The following is a 26917-nucleotide window of genomic DNA, read 5'->3' as shown; positions in this document are numbered from 1 at the left end:
GGTTTTACATAAAATTTGTGTAATGTTCGTCCCTTTTTTAATCCTCCGTGACGCCGCTAAAGCAAGAGATGGAGAATCTTGAGCTGCAGGGTTTTGTTTAGCAACCGTTTACTCATCTGACGTCACTTATGAACATGGAATTCGCCTGACCTATGACCCTTGACCCATTAGCCCTTTGTCCCATTGCTGCTACTTTTATTCAAAGTATTGTATCTGTTAAGAGTTGTACCAGTGTTGGTTGAGTAACTTAAAAATAGTAAGTTAGTTACTAGGAAAACTATTTTTTTGTAAGTGAGGGATTAAGGCAAAAAAGTGTATGGGCCAGTGTAAGGTTATATGCTGTGATTCAGAAGGAATTCAGAAAAAGGTAAGAGCAATACATTAAATAATCCGCTTAAAATTAATTAAGCGTGCAGAAAAAAAAAAATCTGTCTAAAGACAACTTTTCGCATGACATTGCAATGATCAGCCAAGTTAGCCAATTGGATTAAATAGTGAAATATAGAAATAAAAGAAATAAGTTATAGTACTCATTACTACAAAAAGATACATAGTCACTCTTGTGATTAATAATAAATAATGTTAAGAAACATGTTACTCCCAAAACTGGTAACTACTACTATTACAAGAATTATAACTGGCCGCAAAATTAAATATATATTTACCTCAAGATAATTATTTTAAGTGTTCATTAACAAAAGTGTAATAATAATGAAAGAAAAAAGATCAAAAGTCTGAATAAAACACGCAGTAAAGAAACGTACATTGAAATGGGATGTTTTCAGTATGAATACTTGTAAATGTGTTAATAAATTGACAATTAATACATATGCAGTGGCAAAGTTATTCATCTTAATATTTGTACTTTCTCATCCCTTGCACAGGAGATCTCCAGAGAGAGTAAAAAAGTCTATCTAATCTAATTTGTTGACCCTAAGATGACACAAGTGTTAAAAAATAAATGTAAAATATAACACTTTAGATTGGGAAATATATATTAACCACTGATTCATCAATATATTATAATATTAGCCAGTTAAGAGTTATAACATAATCGCTGATTTCTTTTGGGTGTGTTGACATTGCAGAGTAGAAACAGAACCAAGCACTGACGCAGCCATAAGAATGTAATTTTATTTGACTGTTCCTGTTTCCCAACAGCAGGGTCAAATCAAAACAGACAAAAGACGTTGCCCAATAGCTGCTCTTTTGGCATCTTTGAAAAAATGGAAAATAAGAAAACTGTGTGACTATTTTCAATTCAATTCCTGTTTCTGAGTCACAGCCGGCCGTCAGAAGAGAAAATTGAGAAGTTCCAGAAACTCACCAACATTTCTGGAAAGCCACCAAAGGCAGAGGATAAAGATGACATTTAAATAATTTTAAACACAAAACAAAGCTATGGTGATGATTTTACAATGTAATGTCAGAGACACGCTATCTGGTCTTACAAGGGTGAGGATGTCACTTAAGGTCACACCTAAACCCTGTGAGTGGACAAGAAGCTTCAGTCGGGGTTAGTCCCATTTTGGCCTGCGCACTTCCTGACACCACAAGCTGCAGAACCAAACATCTTTCTAAACGCTTTTTTTTTTACGAGTAAACAAAGCTTTAACTGAACTATTTGAGCACACTTTGTACATCATAAAACAATTATATTAACATAAAACCATCTTTCTCAATTCAATTTTCAATTAATTGGTGTTCTAATTAAAAAATTGTGATAACTAAAAAACTGCCTCAAAAACTACCTAAAAAAAGCATGTTTGCAGCATGTGACATCATCATTGAGCGCCAAACCGAAATAGTAGAGGGACAAAAAATACTATTGACCATGGATCACCTTCTGCTCTGCCTTGATGTCACATCCTGTGTTTGCTGCAGGGGGATGTCAGCGAGAATAAAGAGGAAGCCGATGGTTACACACGTTCCTGCTGAAATCCCCTCAGGGAAGTTTCTGGAATCGCACAAGTGTTTTTTTTTGTTTCAAAGCAGGAGGAGATGAGTCGGACCTTTCAGCTCCTCAACACAATAACAGCAGCTAAAATGACTTTGAAGTTATGGTTCACTCAAAATTGGAATTTCACTCATTTCAATTTTGTACTCTCCCTTATGTCAACAAAGGGTTTTCTAGAATATTTATCCATTTATTTTTGGAGTTGACAATCTGTCAGGGATTTTCTCCTGGACAATCGGAATGCGAAGAGAGACAGAATCCAGAATTACCACCAGCAAGGAGTGGAGGTGCTTCTCACAGCTCGTCCCAAACCACTGATGTTCCTCTCTCCTTGCTGGCTTTTTATTACATAGCTCAGATGATGACATACTTGAATACAAACAGTTTGTTCAATTGTTGCTGGACGCAGCCAGCAAAAAACGGTTTTCTATATGAGTCAGTGAGCGCGGCATAATAGCCTGCGCGGGGAGACCAGCTCCCATATCTTGGTGAGGTACTGTATCTTAATGCACAAACTGTCATTTCTTGAGAAACAAAACTCTAACTGGGCACATTATTTCCAGCTCATTGTGAGCCGCAGCAAGCATGACTACATGTTTATTTTGATAAGACTATAAGCAACATAAATTCTTCCGCTCAATTTTCTTCTTCCTTTTCGTCCAAAAAGACAAATATCCAAATACCCAAATACCTCCATACCGTATCTGCACTCAGCACTGCAGACACATCATAAAGGTCACATCCAGAGGCGCAAGATCTCAAAAACCAAGCTCTGGGTCACAACTCAATACCTCAAAAGGAGGCTCCACCGTAGAAGTGAGCTGCTTTGAGAACTAAAATTGGACAGTCTGTCTGCTTCAACAACTCATTTTCAAAGGAAGGTGAGCGCTAGTCTGTTTGACGCAGGGAGAGACACTGTGGACACGGAACAATACCGCTGCTTGCAAACAAATCTGCAACAGATCACATCTACCTGCCCCACGTCAGGGTCATCACCATGGTTGACAACTTTGTTTGACGCTCTCCCTTGGAGAGTGACGTGTGAGGAGTGACAAGACATGAATGTTTGCCCAGGTGCACAACTGCCTGGCCATGCTTGTGGCTTGCAGGAGCCGCGAGACACTGTCTTGTCGGTTTATAGACAGCGATGAAATGTCTGAATGAACCAGTACATGCACATGTAACAGTCAAGCTGGCAACGTGTTTTGACACCTTGTAGCTGACCAGCAGGTTGGTTATGGAGAGCTACATTTCTGCTCCACAAACTGTCGATTCGGCCAGGTGTTTCAGGGTGTGTCTGCCTCCGGAAAAAAAAACATCATCTTAATGTCCTGTTGAGGCTGAGATCGCCAGACAACGAGGCACCAAAACTCCCAAAGGTGGTGGAGAACTATAAGAACTCAAATGATTTAAACCTTTAGGGGAGATCACCTAGAACCTACCATGAGTTTGTCCATGAGTAGAAGTCAAGTCATCCGCTGTGATATTCACAGGTAGACCAAACATTATGGTTAATCATATGATGAAAACACACACACTGTATATGTGACCCCTGTATCTTAAACAGATCGATCGATGCTTTAGATGAACAGAACCAAAACCTGGATGCCGCCTACAAACTTGTGGTCATACATCGTGACTCCATCTTCCTTGACTCCATGGATTCAAACTGGCCAGAAGTATCGAGCAACACCTGGTCAGCCTTGTTTCAGCAACAATCTTTCTTAACATACCAATGCCTGTACGCTCCTGGCTGGTGGCCTCAAGTCAGACTTCTAGCAGCCTTCCCACAATAACACCATCTCATCTGGCAGCAGCAGATAATTCACGGAAGAGGAACAAAGTCTTTGCTGATCTGAAGCAGGCAGTATAATGCCACAACCATGTACTTGCATCAATTTCCAAGACAATGAGTTTCCTAATGAGTAGTGGTACACAACCTTTCTTCAAAGGAAGAATCTGAACGCGTTGAGCTCGTTGAAAATGTGACACGTGACATGTTCATGTCCTCTGATTGGATAGCACTGAGACTAGTCACATGGAGCTGAAACATTGATTTGGGTTAATTAAAATTTAGTTTTTTAACACACAATGGGAGAAGAGCTTGATCTGGACACGGATATACTTGCAAAGCAATTTTCAAGAAGGATATTTCAAGAAAAGCTGGACGCTGTTAAGGAAGTTTTCACGAGCTTCACGGGATCTATTTATTTCCTCCATAAACTACATGAGTAAATGCATTTTTCTAAATAATGTTGCACTTTATGAGATCAATAGTGGTGCTTGTGTGTGTGTTTGACGCTGAAGCGTATAGTGTGTGTGTGTGTGGGGGGGGGGGATGCAGAGCGTGTGTCATGGCCATGGAAACCACACAGATTGTAGTGTGAGTGAAATTTGATATAATGTACTGATGTTAATTTGATGATGATCTAAACGTCTTATTGACCTATAACAGCACAAGTTCAGATCCCTGTGGTGCATAAAGAAATGCAAGTGAAATGCACGGCCTGCCACTGAATTTCCCACACAGAATTTCAAAATTTGCAAATTAATTTTTTTTATTATTTTTTTATTTTTACTACAAATGATTTTGAAAATACAAAAATCCAAGTTAAAAATATGAATTTTACATTTGTGGATATCACAACACACGTGCAACCATTGAATATTTGCAGATCACCCTCTGTACAGTACATATTAGACAATAATAACTCCATACATGCGCAAACCACACTCACACTTAGTCCTATAGTGGATTTAGGACTAGAGATCCTTTCATCAAAGACTTTAATAAAATGGTTCTTGTTCTTCAGTGGCTTGTTGAACCATCTACAAGAACCACAAGAGATTATTTGTTTGTTTATACTCGCTCACTCACTTAAAAAGCGACTTCAGTCACAACCCGACATTCCTTCCCTCATAGTGAAACTGCAGCTCAACGGTTCAACAAAGAGAGGCGCTGCAGAGCCCGGTGGACCCTCCTAGGGGCAGGGGAAACCCTAGAGGGGGCGGGGTCTCAGAGGAGGATAAGGTCTGCTTCTAAAGCGCTGGAGTCAGAGAAGACAAGATGAACAACACCACAGACCAGTGGAGCCAGGTCAGACACACAGTTTTTCTTCTTCATTTTAGTGTTGTGTAACTGTGTGTATGATTCATTCTGACACAATATAACACAATAACACGAGTGTTTCCAGGTGTACGAGGGGGTCCGGTCGGTCCAGCTGATCATGGTTCTGCTTAGGTCAGTCACCTTCTTCTGTCCTGCACATGTGAGTTTGTGCCTCAACAGTTGTCTCTCCTGCAGCTTCCTAGGCTCCTCCTCCATAATCGTGTGTGTGACGTCACATAGACTTGGCAGGTCACCTCAGGTCAGTCATCACCTGCAGAAGCTTCACTCACCTCCGTTATTATGGCTTTTTCTAACGTGGTTCTTCTCTGCAGCTGCAGCCGCTGCTGCTGCTCAGTGTGTCCGACATGCTGCTCTCCCTCTGCTGGCTGCTGGGAGGACTGCTGCTGATCACACACTGCAGCGGCTACAACACACACTGTCAGCAGCTGCACACACTGGAGCAGGTACACACACACACACACACACACTGGAGCAGGTACACACTCACACACACACTGCAGCAGGTACACACTCACACACACACTGGAGCAGGTACACACTTAAAAACACACTGAAGCAGGTTAACACTCACACACTGGGTAACGTACACACACACTCACACTGGAGCAGGTAAACACTCACACACACAAACACTGAAGCAGGTACACACTTACACATACACACTGGACCAGGTACACACTCACACTGGACCAGGTAAACACTCACACACACAAACACTGAAGCAGGTACACACTTACACACACACACTGGACCAGGTACACACTCACACTGGAGCAGGTAAACACTCACACACACAAACACTGGAGCAGGTAAACACTCACACACACAAACACTGAAGCAAGTACACACACTTACACACACACACTGGAACAGGTACACACTCACACTGGAGCAGGTAAACACTCACACACACAAACACTGAAGCAGATACACACTCACACACACGAACACTGAAGCAGGTACACAAACTTACACACACACACACTGGACCAGGTACACACTCACACTGGAGCAGGTAAACACTCACACACACAAACACTGAAGCAGATACACACTCACACACACAAAGACTGAAGCAGGTACACACACTTACACACACACACTGGAACAGGTACACACTCACACTGGAGCAGGTAAACACTCACACACACAAACACTGAAGCAGGTACACACTCACACACACTGGAGCAGGTACACACACACACTAAAGCAGGTTCAGACACAAACACTGGAGAAGTTACAGACTCACACACATGTGGGAGTGTGATGGAGATGAGTTGTTACTGATGAGGATCAGCTCCTCCAGGTCTGAATGATCTTCGGCTGGTCTGGCTCGCTCTGCCGATGTGTCAGGATCTATCGACAGTTGCCGGTTTGAACACGCTTTGAAGCTTGTTTTGAAGCGATGGATTTATCACATGCTCGAGTGCGGATGGAGTCCAATTGAGTCGGTGCAGAGGTTCAAGCCCATCCCCGGCTCACTGGGTCGGCAGATACATGCTTGACGTAGCAACTCAAATTCCTAACCTAGTTCTTTTGTGGGGACGTTAGTAGGCCGGACCTCCTGCGGGTCTGGATAAAAGACAACAAAATTGTCATGGCTATGTGTTGTGATTGTTTCTGACAGGTCCTCTACATGAGCTGCTTCTTCCTAACTCTCAACTGTGTGTGGAACATCTACAGAGGGATACATCGCAGGTTGGGCTGCGGCCTTCTGACAGCGCCCCCACAGGTGACACATGCTGTTGCGGCTTCACCCAGACTTGACTGAGGTTTATTCTATTGTTTGACTTTCTTTTCTTTCGCTGCAGTCCTCGACCAGAGGGTCGGCAGCCGGGCGAGTCACAGCGCTGCTGTCGTGGTGAGTCACAGCAGGAGGTCGTCAATGTAGATAGATAGATAGATGGACTTTATTAAAAGTAGAACATTTTTTAATTTGAAGTCAACACTTAAAATGAGAAAATCTGAGGTCATAGAGCAAAGTATGGCCAAAGGCCCACACACACCCCTTTGACTATATTTATGTGGCCCTCATGAGGTCAAAGGTCATGTAAAAAGTAAGTAAGTAAGTAAGTAAGTAATATTTATTTATATAGCGCTTTTCCAGACCAGGGTCACAAAGCGCTTAAACAAACAAAACAATACTCAAAAAAGTATATACACTTAAAGAACAAGATAATACTGAGAACAACACAGGAGTTCCAGAAAATCAAGGAAAAGCCTGAACAAATAGAAACGTCTTAAGATGTTTCTTGAAGGATTTGTATTTATATTTATTATTCAGTTCTTGTTCAACTCTCAATATGGCCATAGTAATTTTTAGGACTTTTAACCACTTTTGTTATTTATTGCCCCTGCAAGTATTTTTAAAATGATTAAAAAAAAAGTTTATTATAAGGTCAACCATATTTATTTATATTTAGGTTTTTTTTGTTTAGTTTTTTCCCCACTCTCTATTTTTTTCTGTTTAAATGTGTCTCTCTGTTCCAGTATACTTCCTGTGATGATGATGTCACCAGTGGTCTTCACCGGACACGCCCACCAGTGCCAGAGCAACCTAAGCGAGCCGTACAGGTGAGACACAGGTGTGACCCTCGGTTGGATCTCTGGTGACTGTGACCTGGCTCTCTGACCCCAGATGTCTGCTGCTGCACACCGGTGCCGTCTTCTTGACCACGGAGCGCCTTCACGCCGCCACCGTGTGCGACCAGTTGCTGAGCTATCGTGTGGTCGTATTACTCGCCGCCTTCTTCGTCACGCTGCTGGGCATCATGGTGCGTGACTCATCACGGACACTAGGGGCAGCCTTGGGTAGATCTTCTCCTCGCTTTTCATCCTGTCCTCAGACGTTACTGTCAGAACACAAGACAATGCAAAAGCAATTAGATAACAAATAATCTATTTCCCAAATTCTTTATATGCTGACCTTAATACCTTAAGGTATTTTAATGAATTATGTTCAAAAGGGGATTTAACTGATAAGTGATGCTTTTACAAAACCATAGGCATTTATATGTGAGTGACAGTAAAATTGAGTGTTTTTTATTATTCTCAAAAGACCAAATTCCCCCAAAATACAGTTTATTAACATTTATTTCGTATAATATATATAAGTTAGTAAGTAATTTGTATTTGTAAAGCACTTTTTACAGACCAGGGTCTGCTCTCTGCTACAGGTGCTGATGGGAAAAAACCGCCACACTTACCGCCGAGTCTTAGCCTCCAACGGTTTCCTTGGCAACCGCCAGAGAGCCTCCCTCCGGGTTTTGAACCTGCGGATGATTCTGTACCCGTCGATCTTCGTCTTCTGCTGGGGTCCGGGTGAGTCAGCTGACCCCGTTGAGCTATGTGATTGGACAGCAACAAAATTTCAGATTTCACTCATTTTTAACTCAACCTCGTGTCGACTAACGTTTGAGAGAAATTTTAGAGTAATCAGTCTCTTTTTGGAGTTGTAGGCCAAAATGTAAGTCCATATGACGGCAGTGACTGGAGCTTTTCTTTGCCCAACAAACATCTGTAGCAGAATTTCCAATTTCCAGTGCTCAAGGGATCTACCACTAAAACCATACATTTCTGCCAAATATAAATGGACAACCCTTAGTCGACATGAGGTTGAGTAGAAAATGAATTAGAATTTAGGGTGACTTTCATTTTAACAAAAATGTTTCCTCTCAGCTGTCACACTGGCTGTCATACGAGAGGTGCTGCCCTCTACTGGTCAGAGTGACGTTGGGATAATTCTCTACATGTGGCAGGTAAGTGGGGTCATCACCTCATTACAGGAAACCAGAAGATTGGACCTCAAAAAGGTTTTTCTGACTCGACCTGTGTTGCAGGCCGTGGCCGCGTCCTCCCAGGGCTTCCTGAACTGTCTGGCTTACGGCTGGACGCATGCGCGCCTGCGACAGGTCGGCATGATGGTTCTGACCCGAGACTGTGACACGCAGACACCTCTGCTGCGTGCTCAGAAGATGAGGAAGAGCTACGGGACGACATGCGTAAGCTGCTGACAGAGATACATTTGGACTGAGAGGAAAACGACCTTCAAAACAACATCACAGAAGATGGTTGTCACGGAGATGACAAATATGTCGCTGCATTAGTTATCGATCACATTGATTCTGAACAACGGACCTGTAGTCGCAAGAGCGACAAAAAACATTATTTTCCAGAGTGGACCTCAGGTCACATGACCCCAGATGGCTCCCTGAGAGGAGTTCCTGAGCGGTCACAGCTCACGTGTCTGAACTCAAGGGACTCGCTCTGGTCCAGAGGGTCGATGGCACAGAAACATTCGTAACAACGAGCGTGACGCAGACGAGTGGCCTCCCAACAGCCTTTGCGCCCATAGCTGTCAATCAACGACCTTGTTAATGATGTGCACCATTGTTTGCTCACTGAATCAGATCATTAACACGGTCACATGACCACTGAAGTGTTAGAAGGAGGTGGACAGCAAGGAGCCGCTGAAGAGCCTGGTGCTGAAACTCTGTTCAAAGGTCAACTAATGTGAAAATCCAACTTTCCTTACTCACTCACATGTTACAAATGTTGAAGTCTTCATCTCCAAGATGCAGTAAGTCCCTCATCATGACCATGTTTCGAAGACGTTACTTTATAACTTCTGTAATCTTGGCCAAAAAGAGGTTACAAGAGTGTTGCAGCCAACAAATCTTGATGCTTGACCAATCACAGCAGAGTGGGTGTGGTTATGGTTAACAAGATTTAATCTCCAGAGAAACAAAGCATTTGTAGTGGGCAGGGCTTAATCACATTTTATAATGTAAATATTTCAATAAAAAGTTGTGTACATACAGACACATACTGATGATACGATAGAGGTCCAAGATCAGTTTAAGACACACTTAAATTAACACATTAGTTGACCTTTAAAATGGATACCTAATGTTGGCCGATATAACAAAATATGAACGAATTGTGGTAAACATGGAATGTTAAAATGATTTTGTGCTATTTTTGGACCTGGTTTGAGTCCGTAATCTGTGTCACATGTTTAAGAAAGTAAAAATGTTGATGACTTACTTCATCCGGAGTCAGTTTATCCACATTATGTGAAGAAAAAATGTACACTAATCTTGATTTATTTATTAGATTGCATTTTTTGTAAATAAAATGTTTGAAAAAAAAAAAGGACTATGACTGAGAATCTTATATATTTACAATTATAAAAAAGGCGAGCAGCTGAACTTCACAGCTTTGGAGTAAATGTCTCATGTTTTAAAAAAAAAAAAGACTTCAAACGCATCAGTTTAAATGATGAAGAAACATGTTTGTATGATTTTCACGTGACACTGAAAACGCTCATGTTTCCTGTCCCTTCAGAGAGCTGTTGCCAACTTCGTTGTAATCGTGATCTGAGTCACCTGTCCTGAGCAGGTGACTATCTCAATGACAGGCAGAAAGTTCATCACAACAAGACTTGCGTAACCTCCGGCACCATCACAGTTGTTAACGTATCAGCAGAAACTCCTCTGTCTGGCTCGAGCCACGTGGAGACTCACTTGACATCAATTGCGTAAGTAGTTGTGTGTCCTGAAACATGATGACATAATCTCTCCCGACACTCAAGCGCCCCATTGTTCACACTCACTTTGGCTGGTATCCATACTCGTTTGATTTGCCCCCGCTCACTTGCCCTAAACCAACGCTTTGACGTCACTTAGTTAGAGTAGAGGGGAAGGGAGTGAAGGAGATTATAATAGATAATTATCACAGACCAGAAGATCATGGATCATCCACACGTTGATTGAGTAGCGCTGTATTCCATGATTCATTTGGTAATAGTTAGCATAGAAAAACAATATAAATGTAACGTTCTATGTTGTCCGTCTGGATTTGCTGTATCCATCCGGCACAGTGTCTTGATGTCCTAGGTTCAAACGCATTAACAGGGTTGTGACGAGTGATGGGTCAGTAGCTGATGTTGACGCCTAGACATCAGCTACAGTTTCTCCTCTGGGCATTATTGAACCTGACTTAAACATGGACATGATCATCGTACATTCTATATCAGAGTTTGGTAGAAGGGGCTGAGGTTCCAATTTTGGTTCATTCAGGGGCCGTTGAGTCAGACCGTTGAAAAAACAAAGATTATGTAAACAGAATAATAAAGAATCTCAGAATTCCACGGGTAGAATTCAAATTATAGTTATAAAAGAAAAGAGATAAAAGAAAACACAAAAAACTCATGAATACTGTAATATTCAGATCCTCTCATCTGCATTTGGCCTCATGTTTTCATCAGCGTCACATATTTTGTCTTCTCTGGGAAGTGTCTAATCCATCCCTGGCAGGCTTCGGGAGAAATATCTCTGCAACCACCATTCATTTTATTCCAGCAATGAGAGCTGGTTCTGTTGAAAGTGATTGAAATCCTTCTAGCTCCTTGATGATTTTTCTTTTTTCAAAAGGATTGCTGTAACCTGATGAAATTTCATTCTTGTGGTTTCACTAGGTTGAATCCTGCTTCATACTTGTATACCAAGTTATGTGAATTTGTTTGAGTCTCTATCCCCATAACCGTCTGAAACAAAGTTAATTGGAGGTGTTAAACACAAACACATGTTGACTTGGTTACTCGTTGATCAAGCGTCTCACCTGAACATATACATACTTTGATAATCAAGTTGTTTGACACATATTTTCTGAAGGGTCTTTGTAGAGTTGCTTCATCCGGACTTTATTCCTCTCAAGCACTCGGCCAATTATTATTGTACTGACATTACTTTCAAGGAGTCTGTCTCGAATTTCCACTTTCACCTTTTTCAACCTAATGGCAACTTTATGTTTAGCTATGGCCATATTAACGACAGCACTTTTTTGAACATGTGTGAAAGTTTGGCCTCTTCTTCCTGCAGGTACCAACTTATGCATCCTCCATAGAGTATAGCAATATAAAATCCAATTAAAGTCATCAATATATTTCCCAACTAACAGCTGATCTAAAACATGGATCACTCGTAAAAAATCGTAAAATTTGTAAAAAATCTGGCTCAATACATTAGTTGTGGATGCATGTTTCACCTGTTAGTTTGCAGGAAAAATATCATAATTGCTCCGACTGTTGAACACTGAAAGTTTGGCTGGAACCTCAAACCGGAGAGGCCATGAATTACAATATGGTCATTTACTGTGGTTTCTTTAGATACCAAAGCTTTTGGTCTTCTTTACCTTTCTTTTCTGGCTGTTCTTCTGTTTCTACCTGCTGCAAACGCTTCTCTCCGATCCATAAAAAAAAAAAAAAACCTTTTTTATTTATTTTTTATTTATATATATATTTTGTCTAATTAGACCAAAAGCAGATCCTCTGAATATGTTTTCAGCTGAAAACTTCCAGCAGTTGTTGGTAATCTTATTAATTTTACTTTATTTTTATCATCAATAATTCAATATACATTTCAATAGATTTCAATGTGTAGACTGGAGAAGGTGTGATTGTGGCTTGAGTACTAAATCACGGGGAATCCGGTGGAGCTTAGACCTGGACTGCGCCTAGGTCCGTCTTACCCAGCAGAGGGAGCTGTCGTGTCACATACAGATTTCAACTGTCAGGTAGCTGCAGAAAATGTGTCTATTGTTGACCTCCCTGTTAACCTGAATGAGTCCCCTGTTACTTCCGTCACAGTTGCTTCAGAAATCCTGTGATGTGTTTAGCAATCCTAGAGCAAAGAATAGAAACTGTCCCCTTGTCAGATATCACATAAGGACAGCAGAACACCCACCAATCAAACAACTTGCTTACAGTACATCTCCGGAGAGAAAATGGCATTGAAACAGTTCAAAAGTGTATTAGCCTATTGGGCCTATTGGTCTGTATCAATGGTAAACTATTGGGTTTGATGAATGCTCCTGCAACATTTCAGATAATGATGGAGCTTGTCCTCAGGGGCTCGCCTCGGCACATTTGACTTGTCTATTTAGGCGACACATTGATTTACAGCCCAACATTCGATGATCACATGATTCATTTGATGGGTTTTAAACCGGATCTGCGGACCTTAATTCAAACAAGTTTCACTTTGCCATGGCACATGTTGTGTTGTTGGATCATGTTGTTTCTCAAAATTAGCTCCACCCTGACCCACGAAAACACAGAAATCGTGAGAAATTGGCAAAGACTACTCTGAGGTCCGGGCATTGTGAGCCTTTGCTCATTACACAGGCAGTTTGTGAAAAACTCCCAGTTTGTAGCGTCTTTGAACCGCTTGGCATATGAAAATAGGACATTTGAGTGGACAGCAGACTGTGCAGCTGTTTTTGGTTTCCTTATTCCTGACTTCTTCAGCGGTGACTATTAATTTTTTTAAACTTAGATTATCATTCATTTTTCATATTCAAACAACACAAAGAAACAGTCAATTTAAACATTAATAATGAAAGACAATAAACGTAAATAGAAGTGATAAAAAAATATATATATAAATAAATAATAATAATAATAATAAATAAATAACTAAAAAAAATACTACAAGCAAAATATAAACAGAACATGGAATGGGTTAGATTAATCTCCTACAAAAAAAAAATATTCGACACAGTCAAACAGATTCAAAATAGTCATTCAGTCCTTCTTTTTCGTAAAAATGTAAATACTGGTCCATTTCCACCATTTGTTATGGAATCCTTCTTCCTCTGATTTTATCCTGTGGGTATGTAATTCCATTCGGTAAATTCCCAAAATAATGTTCCTCCAGTCTTTTATTGTGGGCATTTCCTCGCCTACCACTTCTTGGTAATGATTTTCTTGCATGCCATTAGCAACATTTTTACAAGTTCACTGGCGATAACTATGCCTAACTTTGCCTTCCAGTTTAAGATCTTTATGGATGTTTCCAAAGATGCGTTGCCGGCTGTGCTGGCACACAGCAGGAAGGGCAGGTGGGTTCTAGAGCTAGACCCAGTGTATAACAGGGCCATTGTTCATAAAGAGGGTTCATGTCATGCTAAGGCTGATGCAACGTCTCCTCCATTAGTGACCGGTATGACTAGGCTGCAGATGTGCTGCCCAGCCACAGAGAGAGAGAGGTAGATGCCTGTGGCGTAATAATGCGACTCTGAAGGCCAGCCGTGGTGTCAGCAAGGGCCAAGGTGTTGTTTAAACGGGTCTGGAACAGGCAGTCTTCTACAGGTGAGAAACTAGTCAATGTGGTGATTCCCTCTATATATCAGACTAGAGAATTTAAAATCTGCAGGTCTCCTGTCCCAAAACAAAAAGCTCCCATGGGGGGTTCTGAAATTGATCATCCTATGCAGCGGTTGGCAGCATATATTCTTGAACTGCTGATGACCTCACAGGGTAACAGGTACATCTTTTTGGTAGGAGACTATTTCACTAAGTAAGTAAGTAAGTATTTAGTATTTAAAGAGCACTTTTCTAGACCAAGGACACAAAGCCCTTAAACATTCAAAACTGACTTACTTTAAAGGTCAAGATAACACCGAGAACCACACAGGAGTCTCAGAGAATCAAGGAAAAGTTTGTTAATCTGTATGCCCTACCCAACCAATGTTAAGCACCGATCAAGAATGGCAGTCTAAGGCAGATGTAATCCACCCTCTGTCATTTATTTCCTATAATACAAAGTCCGAAGAGATGGTGGAGAGAAATAACAGGAACTTGATTGGCCAACTGGCTAAGATATTGCTGTCCCAATATAATAATAATAATGGTGCAGGGGAAAATCATGTGAAGTAGGCCTGCTTTTGCATTTAACACTTTAAATAATGCCAGCACACATTCAGCACCATTTTATTTGATGCATAGTTGAGAAGCTTGGGTGCAAGTAGTTGGCGGGTTAGTGGTTCGGTTCCGGTAATGGTGGTGGTTCTCTGCCAGAGTATGACTAAGCATTTTAGCGAGACTTATGTCGGCGTTCAGCCCAACGAAATTTAATACCAGGGAGGCTCACAAGAGAAAGAAAATGTACTATGATCAGACTGTTTAGGGTGTTCTCAGCCTCTCGCCCGAAGAACCGCACAAAAAGTTTTAAACATGTGTTATCGAGACCCACATAAGGTAATAAGCTGTAGAAAATGAATGAATTTATGAAACTATACATTTAATGCTTCCTTCCATCACTGGCAACTATAGACACATTTTATTGCAATGGCCAAGGTGGGCCATTGTTTTATTATTTATATGATATTTGATCAAATATATGTCTTTAGGGGCCAATAAATATTGAATTGATGATAAAAGGTATATGATGATACTAATTTATTTTTTAACTAAAGTATCAAATGGGGAAACGTGAAAAAAACTTTGAGAAGAAGTTTATTGGGTTAAAAAAACCAACAGGTAAAAGACAAGTATCATGAATCAAAGCACAAATAAGCACCTGGAGCGAGTAAAGGTGTTGAGCAGTCACATGACAGGCGATCGCCAGTGTAAACAGAGGAAGTTTTAGTCACATCACAGAAAGCTTGTCATCTGTACAGGAAATGGTCGTAAACGAAGGCCTGTCTGCTGTCGAACTGATAGAACTGCTCGCGCTGACGCCACCTGGCAAGTAGGAGTGGTGCAGGATTGGTAACTGCACAGAGAGACGGCGGTGGACGCTGGGAGAGGATGTGACACCATTACACAGCTAGCCCTTCATTTGAGCAACAGCACGTCGTTGTTTATGGAGATGTTTTTCACTCACAGTTCGGGCGAGTTGATGTTTCTTTGACTGGTGTTCCCATCATAGATCTGAGCGACGTGAGTGACACAGAAAACGCCCCCTGCAGGACAATAGAGTGAAGAGTGGAACGCCACAATGAGGAGAAAGAGAGTCTTACCGTCCACTCCTCCAGAGAAGCTCCACTGCTCTTCGCTAAGTTGCAGCACAATGCTTTGAATCTCCAGGTCCAGCTGAAACAAAACCGGGAGGAACATGAACGTTGGAGGTCTGCAGCCCTTAACTAGGACTCTCACCGTTGCCACTCGACTCTTCAGCTGCCAGTTAAAGATGTTCAGATTATCGTCCTTGTCCTCTTTCTGCTGCTCCCAATCGCTCCACCACAGAGCCACCAGCTGAACCAGGAGAGACACAGACTTCAGATAATCATTGCCTCTAAACGCTTTGAGTGTGATCTTGCAACTCTATATTTATTTTTCATGATAATGAACTTTGGTCATCTCTACCTACATCTAGTCATTAACAGAAGGCGCCAAGCAATATAAGCCAATGGGTAGCGACACAAGGCTGGTCTTGTCGTATCTTTCATCACAGCACAACTACTCACACAACACTGAGACAAAAGCTTGTAGACAACTTCCGTATTATTATCATGGCCAGACTTGGTACTGTTTTATTTTGTGCCATATCTATTGATTGTTGTTGAACGAAGATAGATTTAGATTTGATTTCACCCAGTTAATAGGGTTGCCAATCTCTTGTGTACCACGGACCTGTTGAATTTCAGGATTAAAGATAAAAATAAGATAGAAAAATATAAAAGTACAATTGTATGAACTACCCAAAAAAACAATTAAGTGCTGAATCAGCAAGAGCTTTGGACTGGTTACAACAATGTATTTGTATCGATGTATATTTGATTGTATGACGACTATGGTGTGTGTCTCCGAGCCTTGAGAGACTTGGTGCCAATGTTCCTTTGGCCCGGTTCTACCAGGGCTATATCCAATGTGTGTGTTTCAATTACAGAAATTATTGTGGAATAGTTCGAAGGAACGGTTATATAAACCACTCAAGCTTGGCTCTGGAATGCAGGGGGCTGAGACATCATTTAAAATCTGATTGGCCAATACATCACTTTTACTTTACAACTAAAATAGATGAAATCAAGTCAGCTTATTTTTCTTGTTGAGTGTTGCAATTTGATTTCGATTTCTGAAAGTTGGCAGCCCTGATATCTCACGCCTTCACACTGACCTTGGCTCCGAACATGCCGGCGAGGACAATGGAGTTGCAGCAGAGAACCAGAATGCTTGAGAGGCAGAAGTTAAGAGAAGGATTGTGTGTCGTGAACAGTGACGTTGACGCGCCAATCACACCGAACACCACCATCACAAGCACACAGTAGTGCACATGAGTCTGCTCCAGTGAGGTCTGGTCCTTTGATGAGGGTCTGCGGTTCAAGGCCAGGAAGCAGCCTAGACCCTGCAGAGATTTGTCGACTTAAAAGCAGATTTAACAAGGAGAAAAGTCGCAGTAACGCTCTCACCAGCAGGGGGCCTCGGCTGAAATAGACCACAGAGGTCCACACTGGGAGATTGTTGCAGTTGCACAGTTCTGTCACTGGTTGCACCAGAACGCCGGGATCCACCAGGTCAACCTGGAGGTCCAACATGTGTGGATTTGAAAAAGTTCCAAAAGAGTTATTCATGTAAAGAACAGTTGAGTGGTCATAAAGTTCTGGTTGAAGGGTGTGAGTTGGAACCTCGGCGTCATGCTGCATCTCCACCTTCTTCAGAGGGTCCAGGGTGAGCCAAGTGGCCAAAATAAAAACGTCAAGCAGGACCAGGAAAAGGACCAGGAGGTTCTGTTGCTGAAGACCAGAGAACACACCAGAACCAGCGCATGAGGACCAGAACATAGCCCTTGAACCCAGGCAGTGGTCAGTACACCGGTCAGTACAATTATTATCCAAGTGGTTATTTTGAACATACTATAGTTTCTATGCATATGTTCCAACTTCAAAGTATATAAACGTAAATGATTTTGAAACCAAGCATATCAGGTGGTGCGTAGTTTGTGGACTTTGGTGACCAACATTCTATATCAAGATATGCGTAATTATTAAGCAGCTTCTTCTCCTCAGGCAAAATGGTTCTGAAAAAAGATTCAACTAACTCTGAAAAGTAAAACATTTTAAAAAGTCTTTCACACTCGAATTACTAAGAACAATAGAACAATATGAATTAAAATGGACATTTCCAATAGTGATAAACATTATTTTGTTGCATTCTTGAATATTTGCCAACTCTAAACATGCCCAAGGAGCAGATGTAGAGCTAAAAAATATCGATTAATGCCAAAATCCTGTACATTTCCACCAGCTGTTCAGCACAAATTAGATCTGTTCACGCTTCATAAATGAGACCTACTGTGTACAGTTCCCAGAGACATGGTAAAAATAAGAAAGTCTGCCACCTAAACCCTCCTGAATGAGAAACATAAGATAAAACGTCAATACTCGCTCAAAAATCCTATATTTTAAACTTATTTTTAGTGGAAGCTGGTAGGCCATTAGCGTAAATCTTGCAACAAACAAAGCAATGTTATGTTTTATGGTTTAGAAACATTTGAGTTTTACCAAGTGCATTGTATTGTTTAATATAATGGGTGTCCTCAGTAATAAAGCTAATAATAATACTGGCACACGATAGGTCTCCTTCATAAAGCGTGAGCAGAAGGAACTTGTGTGTGTGAACCACAGAACATTTACAGGATTTTTACGGGACTAACTTTTCTGGTATTTGTCAATCTGGCCTCTGCAAACATGGAAACATATCCCTGAAATGGTTTGACATGAAACTGGAGGCAAATAAAAACAATTTGCATAAGCACAGAAAATAAATCAGCCACATTAGGAGTGATCTCATAAAAAATATCACCCACACATCACTCACATTATTGTGGATACCTCCCTGTCAGTAAATAAACTTGACAGTTGTTTACATGTTTTGTTATTTTACCATATTGTTAGCCTTTATTCCTTTATTATACTAAGTATACTTTCTTTTTCTTTCTCTTTGTTCTTGTTCTGATTTTTATGAATAATCGTCTGTATTGCTGTGTCTAATTGGAAAAGCAATGAAGTTCTACCTAATCTTACCTAACCTACATTCATCAACAATTATAATGTAACAAAGTGTAATCTATTGAGTCCATTTAAATAGAGTATTCACACTTATGAACATTATCTACACTTTAAACCTGCTAATTGCCAACTAATTTAACTAAATGTGTGATTTATTTATATTTTTGTTATCTAAATATCACAGTTTTAAGAGGTCACCTGCGTATTGCTCACATTAGAGAGCAGTAATGTGACTTAAAATGTACATTTCCAATAGTAACAAGCTTGATTCTTACTAGCTTGAATATACACATCTACACATGTTCGGGAGCAGGTGTCGATTTTGGTAGTGGCCACTAAAACTTTGACGAATGCCAAAATGCAGTGAATTTCACACTGATCACATTTTTACACACACATTTGTTCTGCTCATATTTCCTAAATGAGGCCCAGTGTGCAGAACTTGCCTGCTGTGTGACACTGGTCTGAGAAGAAAACCTCCAGCTCCTGCTCAGCAACACAGAGAAACTCACAGTGTGACCCACTGAGAGGATCCACTGACGCACCTGAAAGCATCGCAGCGATGATGTCAACAAAATGCTCTTTAAGTCTGGTGGGAGAAAAAAGGATTGTGGACTCACTGAACACAGAATGTCTGAGAACTGGTCTGGCAAGGGCACCTGGTCCAGTCTGGAGACTAGAACAGAGGAGGAGGAGAGCAGGAGGCCGAGCAGCAGCAGCCAGTCCTGACAGCTCGAGCTCCACCTGCTTAGCCTGATAAAATCACAGCATTTGTCACCTTTGCATGTCAGTGTGTGCGCATGTGTGTGTACCAGAGTTTGTGCTTGACGCTAATGAAGAGGAGGATGGTTAGGGTGATGGACATGGTGATGGCAGCAACTGACGACACAATGATGTAGAGGAGCAGGCTGACGCCTCGTTTCTCCAGTCGGACCACAGTGCGGTCTTTGGCCGGTCCCGGACCTTCAAGGTGACAATGAACCCGGGTGTGAGGAGGATATAAAAAAGCAGGCAAGATTTAGGGGAGACAGGAAAGATGAAAGGAAGACGAGAGAGACAAAAGTTATACAGGAGAGGTTAAGGGAACAAGAGAGAGAGGAAGGGAAGATAGGAGAGACAATGGAAGGACAGGAGAGATGAAAAGAAGACAGGAGGGAGGAAGGAAAGACAGAAGAGGTGAATTGAAGACAGGAGAGATGAAGGAAAGACAGGATAGTTGAAGGAAAAACACGAGAGACAATAGAAGGACAGGGAAGAAAAAATGAAGACAGGAGTGTTGAAGGGAAGATGGGAGAAATTAAGTAAAGACAATAAGAATGAAGGGAAGACAGGAGATAGAAGGGAAGACAGATGAGATGAAGGTAAGATGAAGAAAAAGATGGGAGAGATGAAAGAAACACGGGAGAAAGGAAGGTAACACAGGAGAGAGGAAGGGAAGACTGGAGAGATGATGGTAATAAAGGGGATACATAGGAAAGATGGGAGAGATTAAGGACTCACAGGAGAAAGGAAGGGAACACAGGAGATAGGAAGGGAAGACGGGAGATATGAAGGTAATACACAGAGAGTAAGGAAAGACGGCAGAGATGAAGGGAATGCAAGGGATACAAAGGAAAGATGGGAGAGATGAAGGGAATACAAGGGAGAGGATGGGAATTTGGGAGAGATGAAGGGAATACAGAGGATATGAAATGGAGACAGGAGGGATGAAGAGAATGCAAAGGATACAAAGGGAAGAAGGGAGAGATGAAGGGAATACAAGGGAGAGGTAGGGAAGGCGGAAGGTATGAAGGGAATACAGAGGATACGAAATGGAGACAGAAGGGATGAAGGGAATGCAAGGGATACAAAGGAAAGATGGGAGAGATGAAGGGGATACAAGGAGAGGTACGGAAGGCGGGAGAGATGAAGATAAAACAGGAGAGAGGAAGGTAAGACAGGAGAGATGAAGGGAATGCAAGGGATACAAAGGAAAGACGGGAGAGATGAAGGGAATACAAGGAAGAGGACGGGAATTCGGGAGAGATGAAGGGAATACAAGGAAGAGGACGGGAATTCGGGAGAGATGAAGGGAATACAGAGGATATGAAAGGGAGACAGGAGGGATGAAGGGAATGCAAAGGATACAAAGGGAAGAAGGGAGAGATGAAGGGAATACAAGGGAGAGGAAGGGAAGACATAAAATATTAAGGGAAGTCAGAAAAGGTAAAGGGAAGATGGGAAGTATGGAGAGAGACTGGAGAGAGTAAGGGAGAACTGCTGACCTTTAAACCTAAGTTTGTGAGGAAGGAACTGCAGTAGCTGGTCATCGGTGTTAAACCATCCCACTGTCACTTCCCTGCTGCCTGTCGACCAAAAGCGTCTGGTGGTTCTTGATCACCATACAGCGGATTGATCAACACCAACCTTGAAACTGGACGAGCTGGACGGAAGTGGCCCTCTGACCTTGTCTGAACATCACCGGACCCTGTGAAGGAGAAAAGGCTGAGGTCACCACGGCGTCTTGGGTGGAAGGCGCCTGACCCACCGTCACCCCCTGGAACTGTGTCCGCCTCACAGCCTCCAGCAACAGCTTCTCCACGTCGTCCTCGCTCTCCTTCATGCTCTGTCTCTCCCGCCGCTTCACCGCCTCCCTCACCTGAATCAGGGCTTTGGCAGCAACCCACACGCCATCGTAGCTGTAGCCATAGACAGGGTTGACGTCTGAGCCCTCCTGGCTGAAGGCAGTGTGCAAGTTGTAAAGAGTCTGAGGGCAACAAAGGAACAACAAGAAGTGAGAAGGTAAGAAGCTCAGAGATGAAATAATCACAGAAGAATATTTCTGACCCGTCCAGATTCGCTTGGTGTGGTAGGTTTGTTCACTTGGACCCGAAGTATGATGGATCCATCAGCTGCTGTCTGGATATCATCAGACCTGCAGCCAGAACCTGGAGACCTCGAGGGCCGACCAGCTTCTGGTCCAGCTACAGGTGCAGCTACGACCCACTGGTACCGAGACCCGAACAGGTTGAGTTTGTAGGCCTGAAGCAGACAAGGAGTGTTGAACACCGTTGAAGCTTTCGCTTGCCGTCAGTTTGTGGTGTTGTTGTAAGTTTGTTGTGTTGTCATCAGTTTTTTGAGTTGCCATCATTTTACTTGTGTTGTTGCCAGTTTGTTGAGTTGTCTTTTTGTTGTGTTTTTTTTTTTCTGTTGTCATCAGTTTGTTGAATTGTCATCATTTTATTGAGTTGTCTTCAGTGTGTTGTGTTGTCAGTGTGTTGTTCAGTTTTGGGACTTACACAGCAGAAAACTTCAGAGGCAGAATCTTCGTCCAACAGTCCAATGAAGATCCGCACGTCTGCGGCCTGCGGAGCCGAAGATAAGGATGATTATCGTCAATCAATCATCGTCATCATTGTCATTATTGGCAACTCAGTGTGACTCCTGACTCACCTTCATCTTTCTGAGGCTGCTGCAGACATCGTCAGAGAAAATCTCCTGAGCAACAACTTCCACTTTGACTGCCATAAACTGTCCAATGAGGTCCCTCCTAATCTGTAGAAATTGTTGAGGTCAGTAAGTTTTTTTTTTCAGTGAAACCTTTCTTCAACCCTTGTGTAACCTTGGACCCTGAGATTACACAATGGTTAAATTCCAAAAATTCAGACAGCCATCATCACCTGGTCTGATCCAGCTCCGCCCAGACTCACAACTCCGACTCTGGTCCAGTTGTGGTGCTGCAGCAGCTGGACAGCTGCTAGATTGATAGCTCCAGGCGACGGTGCAGTGCTGAAAGAATTCCTGTAGGCGGCGCCAGGAGTGAATGAGACCTAAGGGGACAAGATGCTTTAGCTGCGCTCGTTATGATAGTAACTGTTATATACCGTACTTAGGATGCATGAATATTCAGTCTGAAATTAAATGTGTATAAATTGGTTTTGTTTCGTTTTCCTCCGCTTGTCTGGATTCCAGTCATGGGGACAGCAGCTTCAGCAGAGGGGACCAGACTTTCCACGCCCCAGCTACATAATCTAGCCCCTCCCAGGGGACCCCAAGGCGTTCCCACACCAGCCTAGAGACATAGTCTCTGCTGACGCCGCCCCCATCTGCCTGTCAATCTCAAGCCCCCATTCTTCCCTTATTAATGAAAAATACCCCAACATAAATTAACTCATGCTAAGGGCAGGATCTCATCCCCAACCTGGAGAAGGCTCCCCACCTTTTTACGACTGAGAACCCTTGACTCATCCCTGCCGCTTCACACTCGGTTACTAACCTTTTCAGTGAGAGTTGAAGGTCATAGTCTGTTGAGGCCAACAGGACCAAATCATCTGCAAAAAGCAGTGACCCACTCCCAAGCTCACCAAACCAGGGCTACTCAACTATCTGGCAGTGCCTAGAAATTCTGTCCATTAAAGTTATGAACAGAATCGACAAGAGGCTGCCCTAATGGAGTCCAACCCTCATCTGAATTGAATCAGACTTAATACTGCTGTACGGACCCAGCTCTTACTCTGTTCGTTCAGAGATCAGATAGTTCTTAACAGGGTATCTGATAACCCATATTCTTGCACTCCCCCAGGACTCCCCGAGGGTCACAGTCGAATGCCTTCTCCAGATCCACAGGTGCTTCAAGAGATCCAATGGGCAAAAAGGCCCGATAGACCTCTTTCTTCAGCTTGAAAGCATCCTTCACCGTTGGGGTCCACCGAGAAATTGTAGGATTATGGCCACGAAAAACCAGGTCTCAATGTCGTTGCCAACATGGGCTTTAAAGTCTCCAAGCAAGACGAGGGAATTCCCTGGAAGTGCACTTTGTAGCACCCCTTCCAAGGCCTCCAAAAAAGGTGGATACTCTGAGCTGACGCTTGAAGCAACGGGGGAAACCCCAACAGACAGGTACTGAGGTACTGGAGCAATCAGTATCGCTACCCCTGCTAGGCACCTCTACCCAGTAGCAACTCCAGAGTGAAAAAGTGTCCAACCCTTCTCAAGAGAACTGGTTCCAGAGCCAACGCTGTGTGAAGAGGTGAGTCCAACTATATCTCGACCTCTCGCAAAAGCTCAGGCTCCTTCCTCAATAGAGAGGTGACTCACACAGCACCGAACCCATTTTGCCCAACTTATAAGTGGTGAGCCCATGAGAAGTTGTGAACAAAAATAAAAAAAAATCATTGTATTTTACCTGCAGCAGGTGAAGAGCCGACAGAGAGCGGGACACAACTGGACACGTGCCCCCCAGAACCAGCAGGTATTTAGGCCCCGCCCACATGGTGTCGAACAAAGACTTGAGTACGGAGTCACACTGAGGACAGACACTTATTCATCAACACCAGTGTTAGGAGTAATGTTATTAAGTAACAGCTTATAGTAACTAAGTTAGTTTTTGCAGCAACGAGTGCTGTAACTACTTAAAACGTTACTATGTTTTAATAGCCTTGTTATTCGGTACTTCACATGCATCGTTCAGCAACAAAATAAGACTTTCTAAGGTAAAGACTGCTAACTTTCTTTGCTCCTCTTTGTCACAGTCAATGATGCATTCAATGAAAATGTGATGGCTTTGGTGCATTCAAGAACGTTTTATATTTAAAAACTGAAAGTGAAACACTATAACTATGAACACTGTTTAACTTCAATGAAAAAAATAACACACAGAAAACACAGAACTTTCCGTCTGTCTGCCAAAAAGAAGTTTACGTTGTCTGATTAGTTGTCTTGTTGTTGTTTTTTTTACAAGTTGTTTATTTTATTTAAACCTTTGGGTTTTGTATTGTTTGTTTTTTTCCTTTAAAAGGTTTGTCTGTTTAATACAGTGTTGTTAAATTTGATTGTTTTTATTTGATAGGTTTGTGTGATCAATATCTGTTTGGATCAATGCAACCCTAATTTATTAAGGTTTTGTTTATTTCATGTATTGTCCTCAATCTTTGTCTGAATTGATTAATCACAGAATTAAACTTAGCCTCCACACTTGTCAACTTTACCTTTATTTACTTTAACATTGACATTAAGGTTAGGTTTAGCTAAACGAGCTCTGAAATGACACCTCCCTGACATGGGGCCTGTCCAGCACCTGGACAGAACCGACCCACTGACCTTAGTCTCCACCAGGTGCATCTGGACCTCGTAGTTCCCGAGCGGCGCCTGTTGTTCCTGCAGGTCCTTTAGAGCCAGTCTGGCGGCCCGGTCTTCACTGGAGTTCTGCTCCATCATCCACAGGACCGGCAGAGGATGTCTGAAGTGGGCTTCCCCGGGCCTGACCAGAACCAGCAGCAGTAACAAAGCACTAAGCGGTCCACTCTGCTCCATGGCGGGAGCGAGTCCACTCTTCCACACTGCTCTCCGGCAGAGAAACGTAATCCTGTTAAGAGTCAGAGTGGATCAAAGGATCAGCGCCAGCTCAACATGTCACCAGAACCAAAGCAGACTGCTCCGGGTCACGTGACCTTATGATCGTCCACTGATTCCTATACGACTAATGGATTTCCAATAAAGTACAAAGCATCTCAAACAGTTATCAAATCAATACCTGAAAAAATATTATAGATCAGGAGAAGTATTTATGGTCCACCTAACACAACAGGGGGATCCCCTCTATGTAAATGGAATATATATAAGAGATAACAATGCTCAAACACATCAGAAATCAATTGTATAATAAAATAAATACTACAACCAAGTTTAAATACAATTGGAGTACGAAAATAAAATACATAAATCTAAAAGAAAACATGGCTAATAAATTTGTCATCTTGAATAAAATTAAGGACATGCAATTTAAAATTATTCATAACATGTATCCAACTAATATTAATCTTTTTTAAATTAACCTAAATCTTACTACAAAATTCAAATTAAAAAAAATATTGTTGTATTATCAACATTAAGATTAAAAGAATGGGTTAGAATACAAAATATTAAAAAAAGTAAAAACGCAAATTATTCATGTGATTTACTCTAAGAATTGTATAAGAACTTAAAAATCAGTTTTTAATGTTTTTTTTTCAGTTGTTGAACTTTTGTTATTTCTAAGAGAACTTACATTTGACACATATATAAATTGGTCCTGTACAAGATAGATATGAGCGAGATATTAAACAAATGACCTAATGATTAAAGACAATACAAAAAATATATAACGATTATAATAGACAAGCGCTTCGTGACCCTGGTCTACAAAGGCGCTTTACAAATAACTATCACTTACTTACTTACAAAAGTAGTATATGTCTCAATCTTTGATTAAAAAAAAGAAAAAACACTAATGGCTGCTCTCATCCGACTCACTTTGATGCCAGTTTATTATCCACTGTCAGGTTTCAAATTTGAATATGTATATTTCATTTTTTTACATGCCTGTCGACAACAAGCTGTTAATGGCAGGTGAGGCACTCACTGTAAGAGGAGAAAGAGCATCTTATTTCACTGTCCATCAAACATCAAGCAACTGGTCCCAACACCTCCCATCATCTTCGTCATCGTCATCATTCCTCTTTCAATGATACATATATCAGGACAAGCATATTTGTCCTACAAAAAAGTTCCTTTTTCGGAAATGGATAGAATGCGTAGATGTCTACTTCATATTTACTGTAAACAGTATAGAGTAAAGAGAGTATACAGTAAAGTATAGAAATGTGTGCAACATCAATTTAAATTTTGACCTTCAGTAAAAATGTCAGATATTTTTAACCCTTGTATAACCAAACACATCTTTCACGATGACCCAGAGACAACACAAGGGATACCACAAAAACATTTTCAGAAAGGTGACCCAGAAATAAACTCCAAAATGACATCTGGGCTTTTTGGGACTTTAGTCTCGTTCACTTTTACTTTACAACAAAAATAACATTATTTTCCTATAAAGGTTTATTTTATATCATTAAGCTGTCTGTTGTGTTTTCATCAGTCTGTTGTGTTGTTCTGCTAGTCTCTTGTGTAGTTGTCAGTTTGTCGTACAAACTTTTTTCAGAGATCTAACAGATCACAATGAAGTGTGTTTTTAACTGTGGCGTTATCTGAAGAACATTTTAAATCAATATCATACTTGCTAA

General features: G+C 41.7%; 1 protein-coding gene and 1 pseudogene across 1 annotated transcript; one reads left to right on the top strand and one right to left on the bottom strand.

The window, feature by feature from the left end:
* The first annotated feature begins 5024 nt into the window (after positions 1-5024).
* Positions 5025-10324, top strand: tmem116 (transmembrane protein 116). Its single transcript, XM_087812782.1, has 11 exons — positions 5025-5054; positions 5152-5198; positions 5262-5325; positions 5399-5530; positions 6715-6819; positions 6899-6948; positions 7578-7661; positions 7726-7861; positions 8264-8408; positions 8766-8845; positions 8927-10324. The coding sequence occupies exons 1-11, from the start codon at positions 5025-5027 to the stop codon at positions 9098-9100; spliced, it is 1047 nt and encodes a 348-aa protein (XP_087668908.1). The 3' UTR covers positions 9101-10324.
* A 5198-nt stretch (positions 10325-15522) lies between these two features.
* On the bottom strand, positions 15523-25169 carry LOC148062154 (gamma-aminobutyric acid type B receptor subunit 2-like; annotated as a pseudogene).
* Positions 25170-26917: the final 1748 nt, after the last annotated feature.

Source organism: Callionymus lyra, chromosome 17 (genome assembly GCF_982586985.1).
Source record: "Callionymus lyra chromosome 17, fCalLyr1.hap1.1, whole genome shotgun sequence".
NCBI lineage: Eukaryota > Metazoa > Chordata > Actinopteri > Syngnathiformes > Callionymidae > Callionymus > Callionymus lyra.
This window is presented reverse-complemented; position numbering and strand designations above follow the sequence as displayed.

Coding starts and splice junctions, on each gene's coding strand:
- tmem116 (XM_087812782.1), top strand. CDS start 5,025: ATGAACAACACCACAGACCAGTGGAGCCAG. Junction 5,531..6,714: donor AGCTGCACACACTGGAGCAG/GTACACACACAC, acceptor TGTTTCTGACAG/GTCCTCTACATGAGCTGCTT. Junction 8,846..8,926: donor TAATTCTCTACATGTGGCAG/GTAAGTGGGGTC, acceptor CCTGTGTTGCAG/GCCGTGGCCGCGTCCTCCCA.